General features: G+C 42.2%; 1 protein-coding gene across 1 annotated transcript in view; it reads right to left on the bottom strand.

Moving 5' to 3' along the window:
- Positions 1-3,155: 3,155 nt before the first annotated feature.
- STOX1 (storkhead box 1) overlaps positions 3,156-25,655 on the bottom strand; it is a 59,508-nt gene continuing 37,008 nt past the window's right edge. Inside the window, exons 2-4 of the mRNA XM_027587150.2 lie at positions 14,188-14,340; positions 10,553-12,911; positions 3,156-5,443 (exon numbers count right to left, since the gene is read on the bottom strand). Coding sequence (XP_027442951.1) covers positions 5,296-5,443; positions 10,553-12,911; positions 14,188-14,340 — 2,660 coding nt within the window. The 3' untranslated portion in view covers positions 3,156-5,295. The remainder of the gene's footprint in view (positions 5,444-10,552; positions 12,912-14,187; positions 14,341-25,655) is intronic.

Raw genomic sequence — 25,655 nt, 5'->3', positions numbered from 1 at the left:
GAGTTTGGGGATTGGTCATAAATAGCTGAAACCACAAATGATGGCTACAAGCCTTCTGCACTACTATGGATTGGTCTGACGTCAAAAGGGCTATAGATCTAAAAGTTACCTTATGGATTCAAAACTGGGAACAATAAAAAAATAAATAAAAATAAAAACAAAAAAACAACTGTGAACAAAAGGAGTGTCAGCTAATGATAGTGGAAAAATGCATCTCTGTAGAGTATGAGAATCACTGTGCATCTCTAGATCTGTGCTTTTCTAAATCCTTTTCTTCCTTTCCTTCACACCCACCCCAGTTCTACCACTGTAAAGTCTTTGTAGCCCTACAACAGAGCGCGATGTACATAGGAACAAGGAGTGGATGTGGCAAAGAACGTCACACTTGTAAAATTGGGATAATAGGAAAAAATGTTAGTTTGTTGTGGTTGAAGATCAAATACTGATGAAATAAAGTTTTTAGCTCCTCTAAAACATTGGCATTCATTTGGAGGTCAAATAGCAGGTATGTAAATAGAAAGGACAAGACTGTTCAATTCTCCCCATGCAAGACACTAACAAGTTTATTAAGTGTTTTTCAGAATGACTGTGATTTAGGACACTCTACAATCCCTGCCTTTCTAAGCCCCAAACTCATTGAATCAAACTTCTGTCTGTCTTAAACCAAGTCATAAGTAACTTCAAGCTGTCGCTTAGCCGAAAAAAATTTGAGTACTACCAAATTTGGGTAACTCTGTGCTCTCTGTGGATATCAACTAGAAAACTTGGGAATGGTAATGAAGGAATGGAGAATTTTTTTTCCTATTTGCTCCCTCTATAACTCTCAAAGAGATTTGTATCCGATAATATCTATTGAGAAGAACATGAAGGAGTAGTAGAATCTCAATGCACAAATAATTTAAAATATAATCTTATTAGAATCTTTATTCTCCAAAATATTTTACCAGAGTCACTGATATAATTTATCTCTTAAAATTTAAGAGTTGGGGTGCCTCATCTGTTGCTCTGTTCCAAGATTCTATGAAGATTTCTCTTGCCTTTGGCTTCGGGTCCTTAAACTCTATGACCTCAAGATATAAAAATAAGAGGGAACTATATACACTTGCCTCTCTCTGGTCATTCTCAAACCTACAGGGCTAGATTTTTCTATAGTTAAAAGCAAAAGTTTTTTTAAAAAGTCATCATTTTGCATCTGCACGTCAATCTTATGTGACAAAAGGAATCAAACTATTGTTTTAAAATGTTATGACATGGAAATAGTTTAAGGAGCAATTATAAATTGCTTAGAAGATACTGGAGGATAGAATGAGTGTTTAGAGTAATAAGAAGTAAGGAGAAAGTGAAGGAGGGAACAGGAGGGATGTTTCTGCCATTGTTAGCCACATGACCTCAGCCAAATCAACTCTAAAACCTGGTCTTTTTTGTTGGTAATGTGGAGACAAACATGTCTTCCCTGCTGATGGTGCAGGGAAATTGGGAGGATCAGCTGATATGACAGTACTGCAAAGATGATATACAGAGCAGCTTACATTTCTACCTTTAGCTCAAGGTTTTGATAGGTTTTGAAAGCCTTGGAGAAGACACAGCTTTGAACATATTTAGCACATGTATATTTATGTAGATGTGTAGCTCCTAATTCAAACTTGGAAAAGCTTTTTTTTTAGATTTTATTTTTAAGTCTCTCCACCCAAAGTGGGGCTTGAACTCACAACCCCAAGATTAAAAGTCCCACACTCCACCAACTTAGCGGGCCCAAAGCCCCTGGAAAAAAGCTTTTTAACTTTAACCTTTGGAGAGAAGTCCTACTCTCTCTTTAGCCAATTACTTTGTAAATGTTTTGAATTAAGCGCTGGAAAAGTAGTCACATCAGCTACCCAGAAGAGGGCACTATTACCCAAGAAATGGAAGCTACTACCGGGGAAGATGGAACATATCTCTAAGGATTCAAAAGGAAGAAGGATTTGTAGAGGCCAGCAAAGTAGTTCTGAGTTTGTTTTTGATACCCCCTTTCTTGTTTCATGATTCTGTGTCTCTCTTCCCCACTCCATTTTGGCAGTAGTCTGTCTTCCCTATTCCCCAAAAGCCTTCTCAGGTAGCAGTAGGAGGGGTTCTCAAAATGTAGTGGTCCCCAATTTTCAACACTACTACTATTCTCTCCATTGTTTTTTCCTCACAGATCTGACCTTTGTCTCTGCTAAATTGCATTTAGTAATAAACTCATGATCATTCTCCTTATCTATAAATAAGATACAAATATAGCTTAGCAATGTCACACCAGCCTGTGATGGTGTTGTATTACTGAGCTGGTATAATTTCAGCCACTGCCAAAGAAACTTGATGTTGTAATTAGCAAGGAGTTAAGCAAAGGAATATATACAATTTCTTTAGAATGTTTGAAATACTGAAAATACTTTGCAGAACCCAGGTACTCTCTGAGTATTCCTAGGGGTCTGGGATTCCAGATGAGAGAGGATAATCTCAGAATGTATGAAATGTCTAAAATAAGCCTATGCGTTACGTATTTGATTCCTATTATAGCATCAGATTTTAACTAGAAACTTGTTAGCCAAGGCATAATACCTCCCTAGGCAAATCCGGATTTGAATTGATGAAATTTCTTATAATCTTAACCTAAAGGACTGAATCTCTAAATGGAGGAATTCCAGACAACCTAGCAAAAAACGGGACTTGTATAGTAGGCCATGTATTCACCTATCAGACAAGTTTTGTGAATATACAGATATATAAAAATATACACATAACGATATCAGGTGCCTCCTGCATTGGGCACTTTGACTAGATTAGCCTCAGATCTTACAACAGTTCTGTAAGTCAGATCTATCATTACCATCTCCCTTTTACAGATGAGAAAACTGAATCAGAGAAGTTTGGAAACTTTCTCCATCACACAGCTCCCAAGGATTGTAATTGGGATTCAAACTTCTCTGATTCCTAAACTCAGGTCATCATGCTGCCTCAAGAAAATAGTTTTCTCCTTAGAGAATAGACCACAGTGAGGATGAGAAATCAAGAACTAATGTTATCACACACAAATTAATATTGGGGAGAAAATGCAAGTCACCTATTCTAGAGAATAATATCCCAAACAACACATATACCCATCTTTAATATTTGTAGTCAAATGTTGTGTTTTGTAGAAGGAAAGTTTTATTGGTTTCATAATAGGCTTCATTTAATACATTTAGGGAGTATTATAGTGCATCTAGTGGCAAAAATAGATGGATTTCATTGGTCCCTACATGTGACTAGAGCCATAAAAAACTTTGGATTCCTCACTCTATTAAGAAATTTGTCCAGGTCCAAAATCAAAGGTAGGACAGAGTTGTTGTTGCTCCTTTTTCCAACGACTGACAAGGATAGGACAGAAATGGAGAACTGGAAGAACTCAGGAATCTTGTATGAGCTTAGTACTTTGCAGGATCCTCACTTAAACTTTTTTTTTTTTCTTGAGATATATTTGACATATAACCCTCACTGAATCTGTAAGTACAAAACCTTACAGTGGGAAGGAATCTTTAAAATCATCTAGTTCAGCTATCCTGTTAAGTCCTGGAAATACCTCTGCAACATACCAATTAAAAGATCATCAAGCCTCTGCCTGAGTGCCCTAAATAATGGGAAGTTCATTTATAAAAGTGTCTATTTCAGGGTGCCTGGGCTTAGCTGTTAAGCGTCTGCCTTCGGCTCAGGTCATGATCCCGGGGTCCTGGGATCTAGCCCTGCATCGGGCTCCCTGCTCAGAGGGAAGCCTTCTTCTCCCTCTCCCACTCCCCCACTTGTGTTCCCTCTCTCACTGTGTCTCTGTCAAATAAAATCTTTATTTAAAAAAGTGTTTATTTCATCTATGGATAGTTTTGACTAATGGAAAGTTCTTTAAATGAGCTGAAATCGTCTTTGATTCATTGATGATTATTCCAAGCTATAAGACCCCCTAAAACAGTGCCTCCCCCATAAGCCTTTGCTATACAGATTACCCTTCTTGATACTTTGTCCAGAGTTTCAAATGTCCTTATGAAGACAGCTGATCTTCTTGGATGCCATGGTAGGTTATTCAGAGCCACTAAAAGTCAACAGGAGTGAATGGGCCAACCACTGCAAAACCCAGCAGTGTATTTGATCTCCCCTTCTCTGCACTCCCCCAGCGCCTGGAGGCAGCTCTCCACGGTGCTGAGCTTCATCTTGCCTTCACTGTTACCAAGATGGTGAGAATTAAGAGGCACTCTCCAGTTACTCAATCATGCTTGAGATCTAAGGCCTTGACAATCCTTAGGAACCTCTTAGGAGAAACATCCCCTCAACCATAAGTCAGCGTTAGCATCTGTCCAATATGCTGAAACCAGGCTTGACTGCTTCCTGTTTCCCAAACCCAAGAGAACTGACCATTCCACTACTTGGTCTGAAAAGGCCAGCCAGAAAAAATTCCAGCAAAGCTATCCAAGTCTTAGTGGAAATAGATCAAATATAAATGAACTATCACCCATCTTCCATCTTCTCTAAATCTTTAATTCAGAACCTCCTTTCACTCACAAACCATTCTGCAACCATTCTACTTCCTTTCTATCTCCACCATCTGAGAACATCCTCACTTCTCACTGCCATGCTATAGAGAGTGCCTCAAATATGAAGAGGAACCAGAAAAACAGTAGACCCAGATGCTGTCACAGGTATTTTGGACATTTCCAGTCAGTACAATTTGGGGCCATCTGTTCATGTTCAAGGTGAGTGCAGAGAAGATCCTTGGTGGCAATGATTGGATAGAAAAAATTCTTGTTGCAAAGTACCCAATACAACTATATAAATTTTCTGATAATGATAAAAGACTTTAGTTGCAAACAAAGGATCTATACAACCCTAACACACTATTTTCTGGATTTCTGTGCTGAATCTGGTGAGATCCTTAACATAAGAACTCAGTATTAGTATGGGTAGAGAAATTCACTACTGGGTATAGTAAATTAGCACCCTATGTATTTGAGAAACTAATGAATGTCTGAAAATTTGAGATAATTACATTTAATAGGAAAAGGACCAAGGATTTTGTTTTTTTAATTGCAAAAAATCTCTATATTCCCAATAAATTCATAGTAAAATAAGTTTTTAAAAAAGCTTTAAAACATCAAAAAGGGAAAAAAGCCAGAAACTAGAACAAAATATGTAATGAGATTAACAGCACCTATGCTTGGCTTTAGAGAATTCTTATATACTCAGCTGATTAAAATAGTCTATATTAATCTGAACATTTTTACCAAAAAGTTTACAAAAGAAAAATAAGAATTAAACATTTATGACTGGAGTTAGTTGTAGTAAGGAATTGGATGTGAGTGTTTGACCATTCTTTGTGCCTTCAGAGTTCTGCAGAAAATTCTGTCTTCTTTTTAGTCCATCCAAAATGACTGAATTATTAGATGCCAGACTCTGTGTCCTAGGATATTGAAAATAACAGAATTATTACCTTCCAAAAGGGCCTGGATTTCTAATCAAAGCATTATACCTTCATTTGTTACTTCGAAGCAGTATAACATTTACTAACACTAAGGTACACTTATCATATAAGTTAACCTTTAAAAATCTAAAGTTCTCCTTACATTTTAAAGGCTGCACAACAGCACCTCAATTATTTGGCAGCTGCTTTCCAAGAAGTCCATATTTTCGGAACATCTTTCCTCAGATCCAGTATCAATTATATTCTAGTCAGAAACAAGTTCCCAGGACCCCTGGCTGGCTCAGTTGGAAGAGCCTACAACTCTTGATCTCAGGGTTGTGAGTTCAAGACCCAGTTGAGTGTAGAGATTATATACATACATACATACATACATACATACATACATACATACATAACTTTAAAACAAAAAAACAGGGGCGCCTGGATGGCTCAGTCGTTAAACGTCTGCCTTCGGCTCCGGTCATGATCCCAGCGTCCTGGGATCTAGCCCCGCATTGGGCTCCCTGCTCGGCGGGAAGCCTGCTTCTCCCTCTCCGCCTACCCCTGCTTGTGTTTCCTCTCTTGCTGTGTCTCTATCAAACAAATAAATAAATAATCTTAAAAAAAAAAAACAAAAAAAACCCAAAAATCAATATGTTCCCTGAAAACCTCTTCTATACAACTGAAGTGTAATTTGTTTCTTTTTTGAGAAGTCATATGAAAGAGAAAAGCCAACCATAATATTTTTCACAATGACAACGTTCCTTTCCAAGGAGCTGTAGGCTAGATTAGTCCCTTATCTAACACATCTGCCTTGCTTCAGCCAGGTCACATTACTAACTGGGCATTTTGCTTTGACATTCCCCTTTTCCCACCTTGTCTCCTATCACTTGCTCATTACATTGATATGCTTCAAAAATGTGTCCTCCTGGGGCGCCTGGGTGGCTTAGTCAGTTAAGCGTCTGCTTCGGATCAGGTGATGATCCCAGGGTCCTGCGATCCAGCCCCACATCAGGCTCTCTGCTCAGCAGGGGAGTCTGCTGCTCCCTCTCCCACTCCCTCTGTGTTCTCTCTCTCTCTCAAATAAATAAATAAAATCTTTTAAAAAAAAAATGTGTCCTCCAACAAGTGTCCCCCCAAACAGCTCATCACTCTTTTTTTTTTAAGATTTTATTTATTTAAGAGAGAAAGCGTGCGCACAAGAGAGGAGCAAGGAGCAGGGCAAGGAGCCTGATGCAGGGGTTCGATCAGGCACTCTGGAATAAGCTGAGCTGAAGGCAGACGCTTAACCTACTCAGCCACCCAGACGTCCCTGTACATTTTTTAAAAGTAAACTCTACCCCCAATGTGGGGGTCCAACTCACAACCCCGAGATCAAGAGTCATGTGTTCTACCGACTGAGCCAGCCAGGCACTCCTCTGCTTTGTGTTGAGTTCAATTTGTTTATTGTTTGTTGGTCTACTCAACTAAAGTATAAAAGCTTCCTACAGGTAGCAACAGCATCTTGTTCATCTCTTTCCCTCCAATTCTTATAACAGGGCACATAGTTGATGTGCAAATGCTATCTTCCCTCCCTTTTCTTCTACATGTCTTTAATGATTATGTCTTTCAAGAGAACCATATTATAAGCAATTTTTAAGAAATTGAATTCCTCGAGATTTTGCAAATTTAAATTCTCAGTTGCATGTCAAGGAGTAATTTCACTTATCTGCTTTGGGTTTGATTTGGGTTTTTATTTCTCCTTTTGCTAGAGAGAAAGGGAATCCATAGCTTGTTGGTTTACACAACCATTGTTTACTTTGGAGACAATATGTTTTGATTTGATACTTTAAAGAGTTGATATGAATTAAACAATTGTTTCAAGGAAAGATCTGTTCCTTAATAAAGAAGTGAAGATATGTTTTTAAAATGCAGGGCACCTGGGTGGCTCAGTTGGTTAAGCGACCGCCTTCGGCTCAGGTCATGATCCTGGAGTCCTGGGATCGAGTCCCACATCGGGCTCCCTGCTCAGCAGGGAGTCTGCTTCTCCCTCTGGCCCTCTTCCCTCTCGTGCTCTCTATCTCTCTTTCTCTCTCTCTCAAATAAATAAATAAAAAATCTTTAAAAAAAATGCAGACGTTGGGGCGCCTGGGTGGCTCAGGTGGTTAGGCATCTGCCTTCAGCTTGGGTCATGATCCTGGAGTTTTGGGATTGATCCCCACATCAGTTTCCCTGCTCAGCGGGGAGCCTGCTTCTCCCTCTCCTCCCTGATCCTGTTCTGTCTCATTATCTCTGTCTCTCTCTCTCTTTGCAGACCTCCATGGGACTCCTGGGTGGCTCAGCCAGTTAAGCGGCTGCCTTCAGCTCAGGTCATGATCCTAAGGTCCTGGGATCTCGTCCACATCGGGCTCCTTGCTCAGCAGGGAGCCTGCTTCTCCCTCTGCCTGCAGCTCCCCCTGCTTGTGCTCTCTCTCTCTCTCTCTGTCTAACAGATAAATAAATAAAATCTTTCAAAAAAATGTAGACCTCCAGGAATTTAGCCCAAGGTATAGTCAGAAGTGTCTGCAAACATTTATATGTAAAAACAATCTACTGCAGATTGATTTATTACAGCAAAAATTGGTAATTTAAATGTCAAAGGAAGGAAAACAATAACTATGTAAATACTGGGGTCCACATAATAGAATACTCAGCAGCCATTAAAAAGAATGAGCTGGATCTATATCCATCTATATGTATTGATTGCAAGATATCCTAACTTACGTTAGGTGAAAAAAGAAAGCCACAGCTCCATATTATTTGTTGTTAAAAAATAGTTATATTTACAAATGCACAGGAAAAAGTCTGAAAGAATATAAACCAAACTGTTGGGCGCCTAGTTGGCTCCATCAGTTAAACGTCTGCCTTTGGCTCAGGTCATGATCCCAGGGTCCTGGGATCGTGTCCCACGTTTGGGCCCCTGTTCAGTGGGGAGTCTGCTTCTCCCTCTCCCTCTCCTTCTCCCCCTGCTCGTGCTCTCTCTCTTTCTTGCAGTCTCTCTCTCAAATAAATAAATAAAATATTTAAAAACAAACAAACAAACCAAACTGTAAACAATGTGTAGGTCACCTCAACAGAAAGGCAATGGCAAAGGTTGGGGGATGGAGAATTCCAATTTTGCTTTTTATTTATTTATTTTTTACAGATTAATTCATTTATTTTAGAGAGAGAGAGCATGGGAGTGTGCCAGCTGAGGGAGGGGCAGAGGGAGAGGAAAAATCTCCAGCAGACTCCACGCTGAGCGTAGAGCCCGACACAGGGCTTGATCCCCTGAGATCATGACCTGAGCCAAAATCAAAGAGTTGTAAACTCAACTGACTGAGCCACCCAGGCGCCCCCATTTTTACCTTTTACATTTTTTTAAAGATTTTTTTATTTATTTGCGAGAGAGAGAGACAGCATGCATGAGCAAGGGGAGGGGCAGAGGGAGAAGGAGAAGCAGACTCCCCGCTCAGCAGGGAGCCTGACACAGGGCTTGATACCAGGAGCCTGAGACCATGATCTAACCCCAGTCTCCCCTACCTTTTACATTTCTGTATTACTTTACTTTTTCAAAACAAAGTACACAATAATTTTATATAATGAAAAACTAGTAGGGCCGCCTGGGTAGCTCAGTGGGTTAAGCATATGCCTTCAGTTCAGGTCATGATCCCAGGGTCCTGGGTTGGAGCCCTGTATCAGGCTTTGCTGCTCAGTAAGGAGTCCGCTTCTCCCTCTCCCTCTGCTCCTCCCCCTGCTTGTGCTCTCTCTCACTCTCTGTCTCAAATAAATAAATAAAATCTTAAAAAAAAGAACTAGTAAAGATATATGCCAAATTTTAAGATGAACTTTTTGAAAACTAAGAATATGAGGGGAATGTTCCTGATGTACTATTAGTTGAAAAAAAGCATCATACAAAATAGGAACTACAGTACAGGCAAAACATTCAGACAAATTATATAGATCAATATATTCAGACTGAAGTGTTATAAATATACCAAATATAAAAAGATTTTTAAAATATATCTAAATGGTAGGGTAGAGGCACTTGGGTGGCTCAGTCAGTTAAGCATCTGCCTTCGGCTCAGGTCATGATCCCGGGGTCCTGGGATCGAGCTCCACATTGGGCTCCCTGCTCAGCGGGGAGTCTGCTTCTCCCCCTCCTTCCCACTCCTGCTCTCTCTCACTATCTCTGTCTCTCTCAAATAAATAAATATTTTTTTAAAAAAAAAATAAATGGTAGGGTGATTATAGGTGTTCAGTACTGGGGCACTTGGGTAAGCTCAGTCAGTTAAGCATCTGACTCTTGATTTTGGATCAGGTCATGATCTCAGGGTCCTGGGATTGAGCCTCACGTTGGGCTTCAAGCTCAGTGGGGAGTCTGAGGATTTCTCTTCCTCTGCCCCTCCCCTGTGCTTGCTCATGCACTCTCTCTCTCTCTCAAATAAATAATCTTTTAAGACACTTTTTCAGTACTTTTCAAATATTCTATTATGACCATATTACTTTCATAATCTGAACAATGTTAGTTAAACAAATTAACATGGAAAGCAATGGTGGAAAGTAGCTGTATCTCTTTCCCAATGTGTGTAGAACCAGAAATATAGGTGAAAACTTCCAACCTTCAGTTGAGGAAGTGCTTCATTTATAGCAGCTCTTTCCTATTTTTAGAAATAATTCAAGATTTAGGGGCGCCTGGGTGGCTCAGTCATTAAGCATCTGCCTTCGGCTCAGGTCATGATCCCAGGGTCCTGGGATCGAGCCCCGCCTCGGGCTCCCTGCTCAGCGGGGAGCCTGCTTCTCCCTCTCCCACTTCCCCTGCTTGTGTTCCCTCTCTCGCTGTCTCTCTCTGTCAAATAAATAAAATCTTTTAAAAAAAAGAAATAATTCAAAATTTAGTAGTAGTGGAGTAAATTTTGGTTCACATTAAAAATGAACCTATTATATAAGAGATTTCATTGTAATTTGATACAATTTATTCAGTGAGGCTGGCAGAATTTTATGGCTATAAGAAGTTTATTCAGGAGTCTCCCATTAGGTAATTCAATATACCCTTGATTTTAATCATTCCTGAGGAATAGTGGCTAATCAAACACATTTACATACACTTACCGTGGAGAATCTATTCCACTATCTCCTGCCATGCTCTGATTTTCTGTTCCTTCCAAACGACTGTGTTCGTGTTGGATATCCTGAGCCAACACTGGCCTACGTGAAGTATTGAAAAGTTCTAACTTTTGTGTGAACTGCTTTCTCATTCCCTGATTCTGAGCACTCTGACTCCAGCTAGCTGGTTTCTTTCCTGTGTCACCAACAGAATCTTGGAGGGTTTCAGTCTCAGAATGGGCTTTCCTTGTGCTATAGTAATCAAATATACTTCCATCCGCGGATGCTGAGGCCTGTGCACATGTAGCAACACTGGGTTCCTCTTCATAGTTACAAATGGACTGAGTCCCTGAATTGAGGCCACCACCTTCAGCAGAGAGATTAGGTGTTTGGCTTTCACCTGGGTTAATGAAAAACCCAGTGGGTTTGTAACACTCATTTCCTTCAAGCACCTGAAGCTCAGACCTGTGTATTTTGTTGTTGTACTCAGTCAGAGATATTTCTGTCACTTTCTGTTTCCCCAAATGATTCCACTTGCTTCTCCCTGCAAAGGAATACTGAATGCGGCCAGGCAACATTTGACATAAGTCATCATTCTCGGAAAAGTCCTCCTCATCTAGATATAATGAACTACAAGCACCATCATCATCTTCCAATTCATTCTGATACAAGGCCTGGTTATCATCAGAAAGCCCCTCGTTTTCTAGATCCACAGTCTCTGCTTCCAGGACAAATGCCTTTCTCATTGGTATTTCTTCTAAGTCTCCATCTTGTCTCTCAGGTTGTCTCAAATAGTTCGTACTAACTGGGTAATCCAGAAGACCAAGATTTTGGAACTGGTGTATTGTTTGATCAACTATTCTACAAGCAGAGGAGGCATGGCCTAAAGAGGAGGAACCTTGTGACGGCAGGACATGCCGTGTTTCTGTGGCTTCCCCTAATGTGTCAAAGGGAGAATAACTTTTCCTCAAGACTTCAGGGATTACCTCGTTTTTTCCACCATATACATCATATCTCAACATGCTTTCCTGAAAGGAACATTTACTGCCATTTTGCAAAACACCACATTGAGAGTAATTTAAGAGGGGATCTCTGAAGTCATCACTGACAGGTTTGACGGCAGAGTTATTCATATAAATGGATTCTGCCATTGGTTTATCTTTACATTGTTCAGCATGTGGCTCTTTGAGTTCACTCTCAAAGATTCTTGAGGAGTCCAAAGACCTTGACCTTGGGAAAGGCTTTCCCTTTGGTCCAGTCTGACTGGGTTTCAGATCACCGGTCTTCTGGATGTTGTGCCCTTTGGTTACTGGAATCCCTCGGGGAGAAAAACCTGCGAAAGGATTACTAATTCGCTTCTTGTAAATCAAATGGGACCCCAGCACTGATAGGTTCTCATCAAGTGGTTTCTGAACTACTGCTCCATTTGGGCTTTTAATTCTGGGGGTGGGTTGTGTAGCAGGGAGATTGGGATGTTTCTCCAGTCTAATGCTTCCCGGCTGAGGCTCACTTCCCGGACTCCCGGCTTTGTGCCTATCCCTCTGAGAACGGCCCTGCCTTCTTCGAGGCTTTGCAGACCGGCCCCTGCGGTTCCTCATTCCCTCTTTTGAAGGATATTTATGCCTCATCGTCAGCATATCAGTGGAAGTGCCCTGGCTATTATATTGTTTCTGTTCCTCATATTTTTGCATCAAGACTGTATGTTTGATTAAGTTGTCAACGGTCAGAATGGGATTAATTCTTCTGATAATCTCATGTTCGACATCTCGAGGAATATTGTCCAAGTTATCTTCATCTCGGACAGGCCATTCTTCTGGTGGGAACTGGGCAGAGAAACTGCTGTGCTCTGTTCTGGACTTCTCCTTCCTGGATAGACTACGCCAGAAGAGGCTGAAGCCAAACTTCTTGCTTTTTTCTCTGTCTTTTGTGTCTGGTAACGGTTTGGCGCTTTCACAGATGTGATTCTCCTCAGACACTGAAACCGCTCGATTCTGTACCAAAGATCTGGATTCCTGAAGACCCTTCTGGCCTTCTCTAGCCATTTCTGCAGCCGCCGGTGTCACCTCTATGTCCTGAGTGCACGGGTCAGGGAAACACCGGCAAGACTGACAATGGGAAATGGGGGCAGCATTGCCTTTGGCTAGTTCCGCACAGCTGGCTACGCTCACCAGATACCTAATGCAAGTTGGCACTGGGTGACTTTCATCTGATAGGTCTCTCTTATTTTCTTGAGGGGTTGTATTTGTGATGAAGTAAGTCTGAGGGGTGACTATGAAGTATCCCTCTCCAGTGTGATAAATCTTCCTTTCTTTAATCAGAGTTCCCAGAGTGGTATAGAGGATATCTTGAGATGGAATTGCAATGCCTAAAACAAACAAGCATTTCATTACACTGATAGATTTTGAATTAAAAAAAGCATTTTGATGAGTGAAATCAGGAAGTCAGAAATGACCACACATGTGCTTGATGAGCCCAGAGCTAACTGTAACACAATAAATGTAATTACAATGCCAAAGAAGCAGTCATAATAGTCACAGTTTAATTGAATAATAGGAATACAATTTGGTCCACACATAGGGCTAAATTAATGGTTAAGTAGAGAAAAAAATCTGAGTTCCCTCGAACACACACAGGAAGTTATACAAACCCATCATGAATTTAAATTTTCACTTCAAGACAGCATTCTTGGAAGCAAACATGGGAGTTTTTGAAAATTGCAGCTTCATTGCTTAAATCTTAATAAGAATCTAAAGAGAAAATGAAAACCAGTCTGTGCCAGGATGAGGGCAAACTACCTAATATCTATATTATGATAGTTTTTCAAAGTAGGAAGGTAACAATTTTAAAAGAAATTCCTTTTTCCAAATATCAGGGTTCAAAATTGTATTTATATTGTGAAACATGTTTGTATAACACTGGAAGAAAATACATCAATATATTAACATTTCCTGGGACGCCTGGGTGGCTCAGTCGCTTAAGTATCTGCCTTCAGCTCAGGTCATCCCCGGGTCCTGGGATCAAGCCCCATATCAGGCTCCCTGCTCAGCGGGGAGTCTGCCCCTCCCTCTCCATCTGCCTCTCCCCCAGCTCATGCTCTGTCTCTCTCAAATAAATAAATAAAATCTTAAAACAAAACAAAACAAAAAAACAAAATCAAGAGTTTGACACTTATGCAACTAGGTCACCCAGGCACCCCCCAAAAATATTTTTTTAACTTAAGCAAGGTGCAAACAATGTAAAGAATGATCCAATTTATGTTATTAAAAAAATACATATACTCAAATACAATTTATGAAAGTATACACAGGAAAAGATAAACAATATAAGCTGTCACCTCTGGGAAGTGGCAATGGAAGAATGAGATCAGGGGAGAAGATGAACTTTTCCTTTTTTTGCTTTGTACTCCTTTCTACAGTATGATTTGTTTATTGCCATAAGCATTGTTTTTGAAAAAGTTCATCTGGAAAGTAAAAGAAATGCCCTTATCAAATTTGTTGATGCAGCCCTTTTCCTAGCAAGGCTCTCATACAAGTTTCTACAATAGAAAAAAAAGTGGGTATCACCCAGTTTATTCACATCTTTAAGAGGATTTATAAATAGAAAGCAAGCAATGAACTAATAGAGAAAACTTGTCACGCTACCTGGGTAGTGTTTCATCAAATGCTCCAACAGTGATTCCTGTGTCACCACAATCTGGGCAGCATTCATATCAGATACAGCACAGCAAAGAACTTCAGCCAAAGGTATAAACTGAGATTGAGCTATTGGATTCATTTGCACTGGAAAGACATCTCCTAAATTGGAGGTTTAAAAAAAAAAAAAAGGAAAAGTGATACATTTGTAGTAAAAACTATTCGGGATCAGTGAATCAAGAATAAAAACTGGGGGCGCCTGGGGCGCCTGGGTGGCTCAGTCATTAAGCGTCTGCCTTCGGCTCAGGTCATGATCCCAGGGTCCTGGAATCGAGCCCCTCATCGGGCCCCACATTGGGCCCCGCATCGAGCCCCGCATCGGGCCCCGCATCGGGCTCCCTGCTCAGCAGGGAGGCTGCTTCTCCCTCTCCCACTCCCCCTGCCTGTGTTCCCTCTCGTGCTGTCTCTCTCTCTCTGTCAAATAAATAAATGAAATCTTAAAACAAAAACAAAAACAAAAACAAACTGGGGGCGCCTGGGTGGCTCAATCTTTAGGTGTCTGCCTTCGGCTCAGGTCATGATCCCAGGGTCTTGGGATCAAGCCCCACATCGGGCTCCCTGCTCCGCAAGAGGCCAGCTTCTCCCCCTCCCACTCCCCCTGCTTGTGTTCCCTCTCTTGCTGTGTCTCTCTGTCAAATAAATAAATCAAATCTAAAAAAAAAAAAAATAAAAACTGAACAGCACGTGGAATTGCTATTTTTTTCCATTGGTTTTTTCCTCGGAATCTGATAACATGACATGAACAATGATAGAAAGCATAGAAGAAAAAGGTTTACATTCAGGTCCCCTACTTTTTAAGAAGTTTGTAGAATTTGTCACTACTTTACATGCAAGAGATAGTAAGTTTCCAGATGAAAGGCACAGAGTGCTATCAGAGTTCAGGTCAGACAATGTTTATATGGTCTTTATCATATTAGCTATCTGAGGCAGGCAGGGATAGAATTCTTATTTCTTTATTTAAAATATAGAAAGTCATAGGGGTGCTGGGTGGCTCAGTCCATTAAGCGGCTGCCTTTGGCTCAGGTCATGATCCCAGGGTCCTGGGATAGAGCCCCGCATCGGGCTCCCTGCTCAGCGGGGAGTCTGCTTCTCCCTCTCTCTTTACCCCTGCCCCCTGCTCGTGCTCTCTCACAAATTAAATAAATAAGTAAATAAAATCTTTAAAAAATATATATATATGTAGAGAGAGAGAAAGCCATAGAAAGCTCAAATAATTGTTCCAAGGTCAGAAAGCAAGTAGAATGACCAAAATAGGTCTTCTGACTCCTAATCCAGCATTTTCATCATTCCACATTTTCCTGATTGGAATGATAGGAAGATTTGAAGAAGGAAAGGGCAGAAATGTTTTCCAAAAGCACAAAGACATGGAGCAAAACCATGGAAGGAGGAAAGCACAAGGTATGTTATCCTGGTTGGATAGAGTTTGAGTTATATCAGACCAGAGTTGAAGACAGATCAGAAATATAAGCTAGACTGTATTGTCTTTCCTCCTTGCTAACGTCTTAAATAAATGTTCTTAACCTGCTATTACTCATGTTAGAGTTTTAGATTCTGCTGAACATTACTCGATTACTTGGAAATGAAAGACAAGGACTCAGGAAAGAGATTTGGGAATCAACTAATACAGAGGAGATCTGAAGCTAAGGAGTGGCATAAATTCTTCAGTAGGAGAAATAGAAAGAGAGCCAAGAAACACTGAACTATGGGGCTATCTACAATTAAGAAACAGTAGAAATAGGGACCCACAAAAGCAAGAAGGCCCAATAATGGGAGTAGGAGGGAGAGAACCAAAAGTATGAGAAAAAGAGGCTCCAAAATGACAGTAAAGCAACAGTGTCAAAATGCTTGAAAAGGATCAGAAAGGTTGAGGGAGGAGGAAAAAGGGCCATTGTATTCTTTTCTTTTCTTTTTTTAAGATTTTGTTTGTCAGAGAGAGAGAGAAAGCACAAGCAGGAGGGAGCGTCAGGCAGAGGGAGAAGCAGGCTCCCCACGGAGCAAGGAGCCCGATGTAGGACTCGATCCCAGGACCCTGGGATCATGACCTGAGCCAAAGGCAGACGCTTAACCGATGAGCCACCCAGGCGTCCAAGGCCATTGTATTTCTTGATTGGAAGGTGACCATTGGTGTCCTTCAAGAGAACTGTTTTTATAGAAAAGAACACAGAAACTAAATGTCAGGTTGAAGGGAAGGGCATTGGTGAGAAAAAAGGTCAATGGATCCTCCTTCTAGAGCAGGGCTTCTTAACTTTGGCACTTTTGACACTGGGGGCCAGATAAAAGGTGACCAAGCATCTCAGTAACCCAGGACTGAGGGGTTTCCTGGTACATAGGATGTTCAGTGTGATAACCAAGAAAGTCAAAGGCAAACCAAGAGGGTCTGCCTAGCCAGATAATTCTTTGTCGTGCGGGACTGTCTTGTGCATTGTAGCATGTTTAGTAGCGCCCTTGGTCTCTGTCCACTTCTAGATGCCAGTAGCATCCACATGTCCTGGAAGAGGGGGGTAGAGGCAAAGCTGTCTCAATTATAAACCACTGTTCTATACCATTTGTTGGAAAAATCGGATTCTGAAAGAGGAGAAACAGAACATAAACCACAAGGGAGTAGGATCAAGTGAATGTGAATGTGTGCGTATGTTGTGATTTTCTTGATAGAAGAGCTCTGCACATTTGGATCCAAAAAGGAAGGGCTTCACGGAAACGACGTACATGATTCTGGGAAAAAGAAGACCAGCAAGACAGCAAGATCCCAGAAGAGGAGAATAGGAAAATATGCAAAAGGCAGAGGCAGAAGAACTGCATTAGAAATAAGATACTACTTCATCTGGACTGGAGAAAAGAATAGAGGGTGGTAGAAGACCAGAGACATACTGAAGCCTAGAAGGAAACACACATGAGCACAGCAAGGTCATTTGATCTCTGCAAAGTTAAGACAGGGAGAGAGGGGATAGGAATGGGAGGAGAAAAAAACAGGAGTGAGGAGCTAAAGAGTGGAAAGGGGGGATGGAGAGCTATTTTTGGAGTCTATTAAATTAAAAAAATGAATACAAGGATTATGAAGGAGCCCTGAGTCTCAAGACGATTGAAGTATGGTTGCTGGCAGGTGACGTGGCAATCTAGAATGAAAAGGCTGAGAGCCAGGTAGGCCAGCAGTGCTTCTGAGAATGACCAGGGGATTGTGCTAATGTGCGGATTCTGATTCACAAGGTCAGAAGCAAAGCCCATGATTCTGCATTTCTAACTACTTGCCAGGTGAGGTCTGCTTGGGAATGGTAGAGGGTTAGAGGTTGTTGATAATAGCAGTGTTAAAGTAGTTAACCATTCAACAAATAAACATGGCCCTAGGGCTGCATGGGGAGTCAAGAGTAGCCAAAGGATGCCAAAGAATTGAGAAAACTTGGTTATACCCTGCAGTTGACTCGCCCAGTGACAGTGGAGAAGCCAATACATTGAACTAATTGTTTTTTTTAAAGATTTTATTTATTTATTTGAGAGAGAGAATGAGAGAGAGAGAGAGCATGAGAGAAGGGAGGGTCAGAGGGAGAAGCAGACTCCCCGCTGAGCAGGGAGCCCAATGTGGGACTCGATCCCGGGACTCCAGGATCATGACCTGAGCCGAAGGCAGTCGCTTAACCAACTGAGCCACCCAGGCGCCCACATTGAACTAATTGTTGAGGGGGAAGGAAGGTGGTGAGGATTGGCAAGGTGTAAAGGGTTGTAGCCAGGGCTGGTGAGTGGCCCATAACATATTCGTTGTATCTGCGTGAAGATAGAGGACTTCCATAAGCAAACTGAGTAGTTTGCTGTTATACATAATACTGGTCTGTTGCCCTGCATGCTTAAGCTTCTGTACTTACTGTCCAAGTGGGACATTAGCTGACCTAAACCTCAAAATCCTTCTAGAAAGTCTACCTCTAAGCTAAGGGTAATAAGACTCTGCCTCTCTTCATTCCCTCTTTGCCTCTCTTTTTTCCCTCAGCATCTGGGATTTACTTTCTTCTCTTTCATCTCCCTCCTCAACCAGAAAAAGTATAGAATCGAAGGACAATTTCCAAGAGTTCTGTGCTCCTTTAACATAACTCTATGTGCTTCATTTGAAATAAGTGACTTTAAACTTTTATATATCTTGGGTGCCTGGGTGGCTCAGTTGGTTAAGTGACTGCCTTCAGCTCAGGTCATGATCCTGGAGTCCTGGGATCGAGTCCCACGTCAGGCTCCCTGCTCAGCAGGGAGTCTGCTTCTCCCTCTGACCCTCTTCCCTCTCGTGCTATCTCTCATTCTCTCTCTCTCAAATAAATAAATAAAATCTTTAAACTTTTATGTATCTTTCCCCCTCATCTCCCAAAACAACCTAAGTGACTTTTTTCTTGTATGTGATCTTAAATTGATTACCTCCCCCCTACCACCTTCATGTGGATGAGAAGTCCTTAATTCAAAAAGAGGGTGGAGAAAGTTCTCTCCTAGAAAGATAAGGGCTAGAGTACTGGTGAAGTATAGGGCAAAACCTAAAACGTTTTTCAGTGGCTCAACCACACAACCCACATTCTAGCCTCACCGCATCCCTACCCTAAACCCAGTCACTTTGAACTTTGAGATGGGAAAGGAGGAAGCTTTTAAAAGAAAGCGATGAGTGGCTAGAATGTCAGCGTCTGATGTCCTTGCCTGCCGCGCCCCCTGCCGGTAGCCGCCCATTTTGGGGCAAATGAAACAAAGAAGCTACACCGAGGGTGGGGGTCCAGTACTCAGGTCTCCACTGTGCCTTTGGGCTAGACCTGAAGCAGCCCATTTTTTGTTAAGCTTATTTCCTCCTTTCATAGAAAAAATAGTCAAAATGGATTTTTCATGGGGCTGGTGGGAGGGATGCATGGGATGTTCCTGTATATTTCTTTGCAATCTCCCATATATCTAAAGTCAATTCGAAATAAAACCTAAAAATAGACTGTTCAGAAAGCACTACTTTTAGTTAACAAGCAGAAATATATGAGCAACAGAACTTTTTTCTTATATTTTAAAAATCCCAATTTCTTTTAAAGAATCCTGACACTGCTTGCCAAATCCAAAGACAATCCCAGAAATTTTATTCATAATTCCTAGCACGGTGTGGGAATGAGTATGTTAAGAGCAAACAAATCTACTATCAAGTAGGAAGCCAAACTGCCTTTTTTTCTCCTTAAAAGTAATACAACAATATGTCCATTGCATTTTAGAGAATGTGTTAAATTGCATTTAACCTCTGGTTTGGCACTCCCTCTAAACAAACCCTAGAGAAAATTTCTCAGTACATTTCCTTCACAGCCGTTGCTAAGAGGCGTCTTCAGGTGCATAAATCATCAAGGGTTTTTTGTGCAGGAGAGCGGAGCAAACCCTGACTGGGAACTTTCGTGATAGACTCAGGAATCACGTTCACACTCTAGCCATCTTTTTTTGTTTCAGTTACTTTTGCCCTTGGATTTTTGGAACGCAATAACCCTTAGTAGAGTTTTCCACCAAAAATTAACTTTCTGTGTAGAAGATCCCATTTATATACATAACCAGATTTCACAGTAAATGAAAGCCAGTCCTTTGGCTTTATCCTCAATTACTATGGAGTAATTGAAGAGTACCCTTAAGCCCAGGCCTGCTGTGGACCTTTGACCCTTGACCTGTAGCAGGGATCAGAAGGCTAGAAGAGGCTGTGTGCCAGAGCAAACAGTTCACAACAATGTTCTCTCTGTTTACACAGTCTTGTACTCTTAGGTGCTGCAGAAATGGGGAAAGTATTTGGGCTGAAAGACTGGTTTGACAAAAACATCAACAAAGTACAACCATACATATTGGCACCGACTACATTTAATGCCATCTTTTCTGCAAAGGATATTTTTGTTGCTTACCTTGCTGTACCCCCAAAGGATTTAGTTGGTATTTTACTTTATTTTATTTTTTGCGTTTCTAAATTATGATGAGTTTTAAAACAATTTTTCTTTAAAAATCCACTTTTGGGGAGAAGAAAAAAAAAACAGCACAAGGCAAATTCAATGTATGTAGTATGCAGATGCCCAATCAACAAGTGCAAGTATGGAGTTCTGAATTGTCAAAGGTTGTTGACATCCAGTCAAGTCCAGAGCAGGCCCCTGCTAGCTTGAGATCCTACAACTTGATGAGAACCAGACTCCTATGTGATGGCTATAAATTCATATAACCCCGGGCAGTCAATCCCTGTCCCTGGTGCCTTATAACAGTGGCCCAGAGAGGCCCTGGCTGATAGGAGCAGAACTCTGCCAGTGTGGCTTGCTCCCGAGTTGGTGACAATAGCCCAACAATGATCCAGTGCCATCAAAGTACTCCTCACAACTCTGAGGAAAAGGCGGTGGTTTCTTTGTCAGGACACAAAGGCCTCCTCCATATGCCTCTGGTGGAAGGCCTCTAGAAGAATACTCTATCTTCACTGTTTTATATCAGCGAAGAAAGTGGCTAAAAGAGCCATTTCCTGGCCAAATCATGAGGCGTAAATACTCCTACCTCAGTGTCAAATATCAAGAGGTACATTTATGATAAATATGGACACAGCCGGACTGCCTTGCACCAGACCCAGAGAAGGCAGCTGGGGTAGACCAAGCAAACCGTCCCCCAGAACTGTGATATTGGAGAAATCTTCAACCAGGGACACTGGACTCCTAAATCTGCCCGTTATATATCACCAGTTGGAAGCATCAGTAACACTAAACGAGCCTAAACTTTGCACTCTGATAAATGGGAGCACTGTTATCAGTATAGTGCTGGTCCAGTGAGGTTGTTTTCCCAGGGGGAGTGCGAGTGGGGAGCACAAGCCAACAGAAGCAGGACAGTGGTCAGTCCCAGGACCCCGAGGGAAGGTCGGATGCAAGGGCAACAATACCCGGGCTCAAACAACATACTCGCTCCCCATCTTGAAAGTGGTTATCAGACAGTTGAAGGTGAGGTTTGGTAACCTGACCATTTTGGAGGAAAGAGCCAGATGCAGAGAAAGCATGTGATCTCAGGCCTCCTAAGTGAGAAAGGCAGAACCCAAATTAAGCGGCAATCTGCCGGGCCCAGTCCTGTATTTGCTTTGTCCACCGAGAAAACTTCCGAAGAAAAAACGATCTTTATCGAAATGGAGTTTATTTTGATATCTGAATGCTCTAGTTAAATTTCAGGGACAAAATTAAAGTTTTATATAAAAACTGTACCTTTAGAGGAAAAAATTATAAATACCATGCCATGTTAACATTTGTCTTACGTTTTTAAGACACCTACACAAATTCCAAGAGGGCCCACGTGGAATCTAAATTCTTTTTTTTTTTTTTTAAGATTTTATTTATTTATTTGACAGAGAGAGATACAGCGAGAGCAGGAACACAAGCAGGGGGAGTGGGAGAGGGAGAAGCAGGCTCCCCGCGGAGCAGGGAGCCCGATGCGGGGCTCGATCCCAGGACCCTGGGATCATGACCTGAGCCGAAGGCAGACGTTTAACCGACTGAGCCACCCAGGTGCCCCTGGAATCTAAATTCTGACATTTTAATTCAGGGTACTTGAATTTGATTTCAAAGTTCCTAAGAGACTGTGCTACCAATGTGCAAAACAGAGGGAAGACTTCTTTGCAAATTTGGAAAGCACTCACAACAGAACTTTCTCGTGTCCATAAAATTAAATTCCAGGCAAAACTAACCCTAACATTACTTATTTCATATTTAAGACACAAAAGCTCTCTACTATAAAAATGTTGAGTCCCCATACAAGTTTATGGACTTAGTGCTAGGCAGTCGGCCAGAAATTCATGCATTATTGACCTTCAAACGGTTTAACTGAGCCGCTCAAATTCAGCTAATTACCCGGACACATGAAATCTGAGACCATCTGTTTTAGGCGCCCGGACTGAATCACACTGTGGGAAAGGTATCTTCTAGGTGCATTAGAGATGATAATAGAGCATGAATAAAACAGCCTGCAGATACACTCAAGTTTAATTAAAAAAAAGGATGTTTTGTTCTAAGTAATCCAAGAAGCTTCTCTGATTTTTAAACTACACTTTTATCCAAGACAGAACTTCCAGATTTCTTTAACATTAAAATTAATCCTGTACTTTTATAAATGCACGTATTTTGTAACAACATGTATCTCATCAGAGATAAGATGCTGTGCACAAATTTCCATGGCTTTAAATAATTAGATCTATTGTGTTATAACCTTAAATAGGTTCAGAAAATCAAACAAAATTGGAACAAAAAGAAAGGTTTCAGGCCAGCAAAACCAAGCCCCTCTCCCTGTCTCCCTTTTATTTTAGTAAAATAAAAGAATGCAAACACTTTCCCCCACATTTAGAAACAAAAGAGTACCAAGACCCAGAAACTGGCTGTAGTCGGGTTATCTCCCATGAAAGCTGGAATTCTTTCTCAAGAGCTGTAATGTTTATTTTGAACTCCTGGACACATACCTCCCCTTCTGGGACATGCCCTCTGTTGAAAAGATAAAGGCTTCCCTCAGGAGCCTGGGTTGTTCCAACACCAGGAGTCGTTAGTACTATCCTCCGTAATAACCATCCTTCGACCTGTAAGGATTAGCAAATTAGCAGCCCCTTTCTTTACAAGGGATATAGCCACGAGTAACCACTATCATTCAAGTTGCAGAGGCTTTGGGCCGTTTATGAAGGGACCCCACGATTCAGGTGTCAGACAGGATGTGGGACAAAGAACGGACACAGAAGTAGCCCTACTTCGGGGAGTCCTTTGGCCTCTAGCAGCCTTCCCCCATGACCTCCACCCTCATTCTGGGTAGAGATATGGGGACACCTGGCCAGGAGGCAAGGGTGCGCATGACTCAAACTGGCTGGGTTTTTTTTTTTTTTTTAAACACTAAAGCTCAGTACCTCAGCCCCAAAGCCCTCCAGGCTCTGTGGTGCCCTGTACCTAACCTCTCTCCCCTTCAGGCTCCCACTCTGGATATGTTAATGATTTTACCCCAGCGGTGTCAGTATTCTAAAGCTGTCAAAATTGATTACCATAAATTTAGTGGCTTAAAACAACACAAATTTATTATCTCACAGTCTATAGATCACTGGTTCCTCTGCTCCGGGTCCTGTGGCCTGGGCTCTAATTGGAGGCTCTGGGGGAGTGTCTACTTCCGCGCTCATTCCCGTTTTTGGCAGAATTCAGTTCCTTGTGGTTGTAGGACTTAGGACTCAGGTCCCCCGTTCCCTTGATGGCTGTCAGAAGGGAGCCTCTTGTCAGCAATTTAAAGCCACCTGGATTTGTCCTGTTGCCCCCTTCATCATCAAAGACAGGGTGGAGTCTTCTTCACACTGCGATTCTCGCCGACTTGCCCTTCTGTTGCTTCACTTCCATTCCAGCCAGATAAAGTTCTCTGCTTTTAAGGGCTCGTGTGATTAGATCAGGCCCACCCAGATAATCCAGGATAACCTTCCTAAAGTCCAAAACATAATTACATCCACACGGTCCTTTTTGCCGCGTAAGGTAACATATTCACAGGTTCCAGGGATTTGGATGTGGCCATCTTTGGGGCACCATTCTGCCTACCACACCAGGTATAAGGGCTGGGGGCAAGGAACAGCTGAGGAGAGAGGCACAGGTCGTAAACTGCACCAGTCCTGTATCTCCCTAAAAATGGCTGTGCAGGAGAATACCTTTTCTTTGCCCTCTAGGCCAACCTGGGACTGACTTAAGGTGAATCTTCTTCCCAAGATTCTGGAGGCCACACTCACACACAATACCAATGACTGGCAGCTCAGAGTCATGGTGATGAATATAAAATACCACTGTACAAAAACTGGGGGCCAATTTTAGCACCAAGGTTGTTGTTTGAATGAGAGATAAATAAAAGGTCCCTGTGACAAAGAAGCCGTCCTTCATATACATAGTCTTCAAGGGACCCGATTGGGTTTCCAATCCAGGTTCTGCTGTGTGGCTCTGAATAAACCACCTCCCTTCTTTGAGTCTCAGTTTTCCTTGTCTATACATGTGGGGCTGAGCTAGATCAGTGTTTCCCAAAACGTGTTCTGTGGAGCACTCATTCCATGAAATGCTCTGCAAGGAAAGGTCCCAAGGCCGAATGTTTGGGAGTCACAGGGGCATTGTTAAAGGCTCTGAGAACTGTAACGGATAATCTAATTATTTATTTAACCCGATGTTTCCCAGTCATACTCGGCCGCAATCTCCTTTCTCCAAAACCTCATATTTACCCGTCGGCTGTGATTTCTCCCCATCCAAACTGGCCTCTCCCTGCATAGTCTGTACTCTCATCTGGGAGACCTTGTCCCTATTTGCTCCACCTAAAGCACGCTTCCCCATGCCCGTGTTTCAAAATCACCAAGACTGGCTCAAATGCTGACTTGACTCTCCCCTGAATTGTTCTCTGAGCCCATCAGCTGGAGTTCTCCTTCCCACAGGGATCCCTCACGAAACACTGAGTGAGCGGTTGCCATGGCATAGCCTTAGTACTCATCATATGGGGATATTGTCATAGCACAGTCCTTCAATCATTTCGTACCCAGCAAATATTTATTGAGTACCTACTATATGCCAGTTCCTGGGGATACAGGTTGTGATCAGAACGCGGTCTTTGCCTTCCAGGGGTTCTGATTCTAGTGCAAGAGCAGTGACTGGAGGCAGTCATAACCCAACATGAGGGCTATCGCTGGTAGGACTGGGACTCAGTCTTCCTGGTCCCCCTCCTGAATGCCACTCTCAGAAGTTTGTGGATGGCTGGGCAGGATCGTCATGAGTAAGAAGAGCCAAACGTGTCTCTCTGGGGCCCTGGGGTCCCTAAAGCAGCATGGGATAATAAAGGGAGCCCGCAATTAGTCAGGCGGACCTGGGCTCAAATCCTCCACCTCCACTTACTGATGGTGCCCTACTGACTTTTCTTTTCCCAACCCCCATTGCCTATTTGACCAGACACCGGTCCTGCCCATGACGTTCTCCTCCGCCTGAGCAGAAGCAATTCTTGTTGGTAAAGCCTACGGCTAGCCCCGCTTTGTTCTACTCAGTACTATTTTACTGTGACACCTTGTGGCAGATATTGTAGGTTGACACGTTCAACACACAGTCCCAATCGCCTTTTTCCTTGCCTGCCTCCAGTGTAGAGGTAGGAGAATGTATTACTCAATTTCCCAGCCTCTCTTAAAACTGGTGGGCACATGACATCACTGTGGTCCATGAGATAAGGCAGGCAGCTACCACTGCTAGAAGAGACCTCATGAGGAAAAGGCTCCACCTTCATCTTTTTTCCTTTCATTCTTGACTCTTTCTTCCAGCCTGGATCTTGAAGAGGAGGCAGCCATCTTGTGACCATTAGGTGACAAAACATGATGTCAGAGACCACTCTTTGAGCAAGGCAGAGCAGAAAGAGAGAAAAAGCCCAGGTGTCTGGTAGCCTTGCTGAGCCACCGTGCAGGCCCCAGGCTGCCG

Source organism: Zalophus californianus, chromosome 15 (assembly GCF_009762305.2).
Source record: "Zalophus californianus isolate mZalCal1 chromosome 15, mZalCal1.pri.v2, whole genome shotgun sequence".
Taxonomy (NCBI): domain Eukaryota; kingdom Metazoa; phylum Chordata; class Mammalia; order Carnivora; family Otariidae; genus Zalophus; species Zalophus californianus.
The sequence above is the reverse complement of the archived record's forward strand: the minus strand, read 5'-3'. Positions and strand labels throughout refer to the sequence as shown.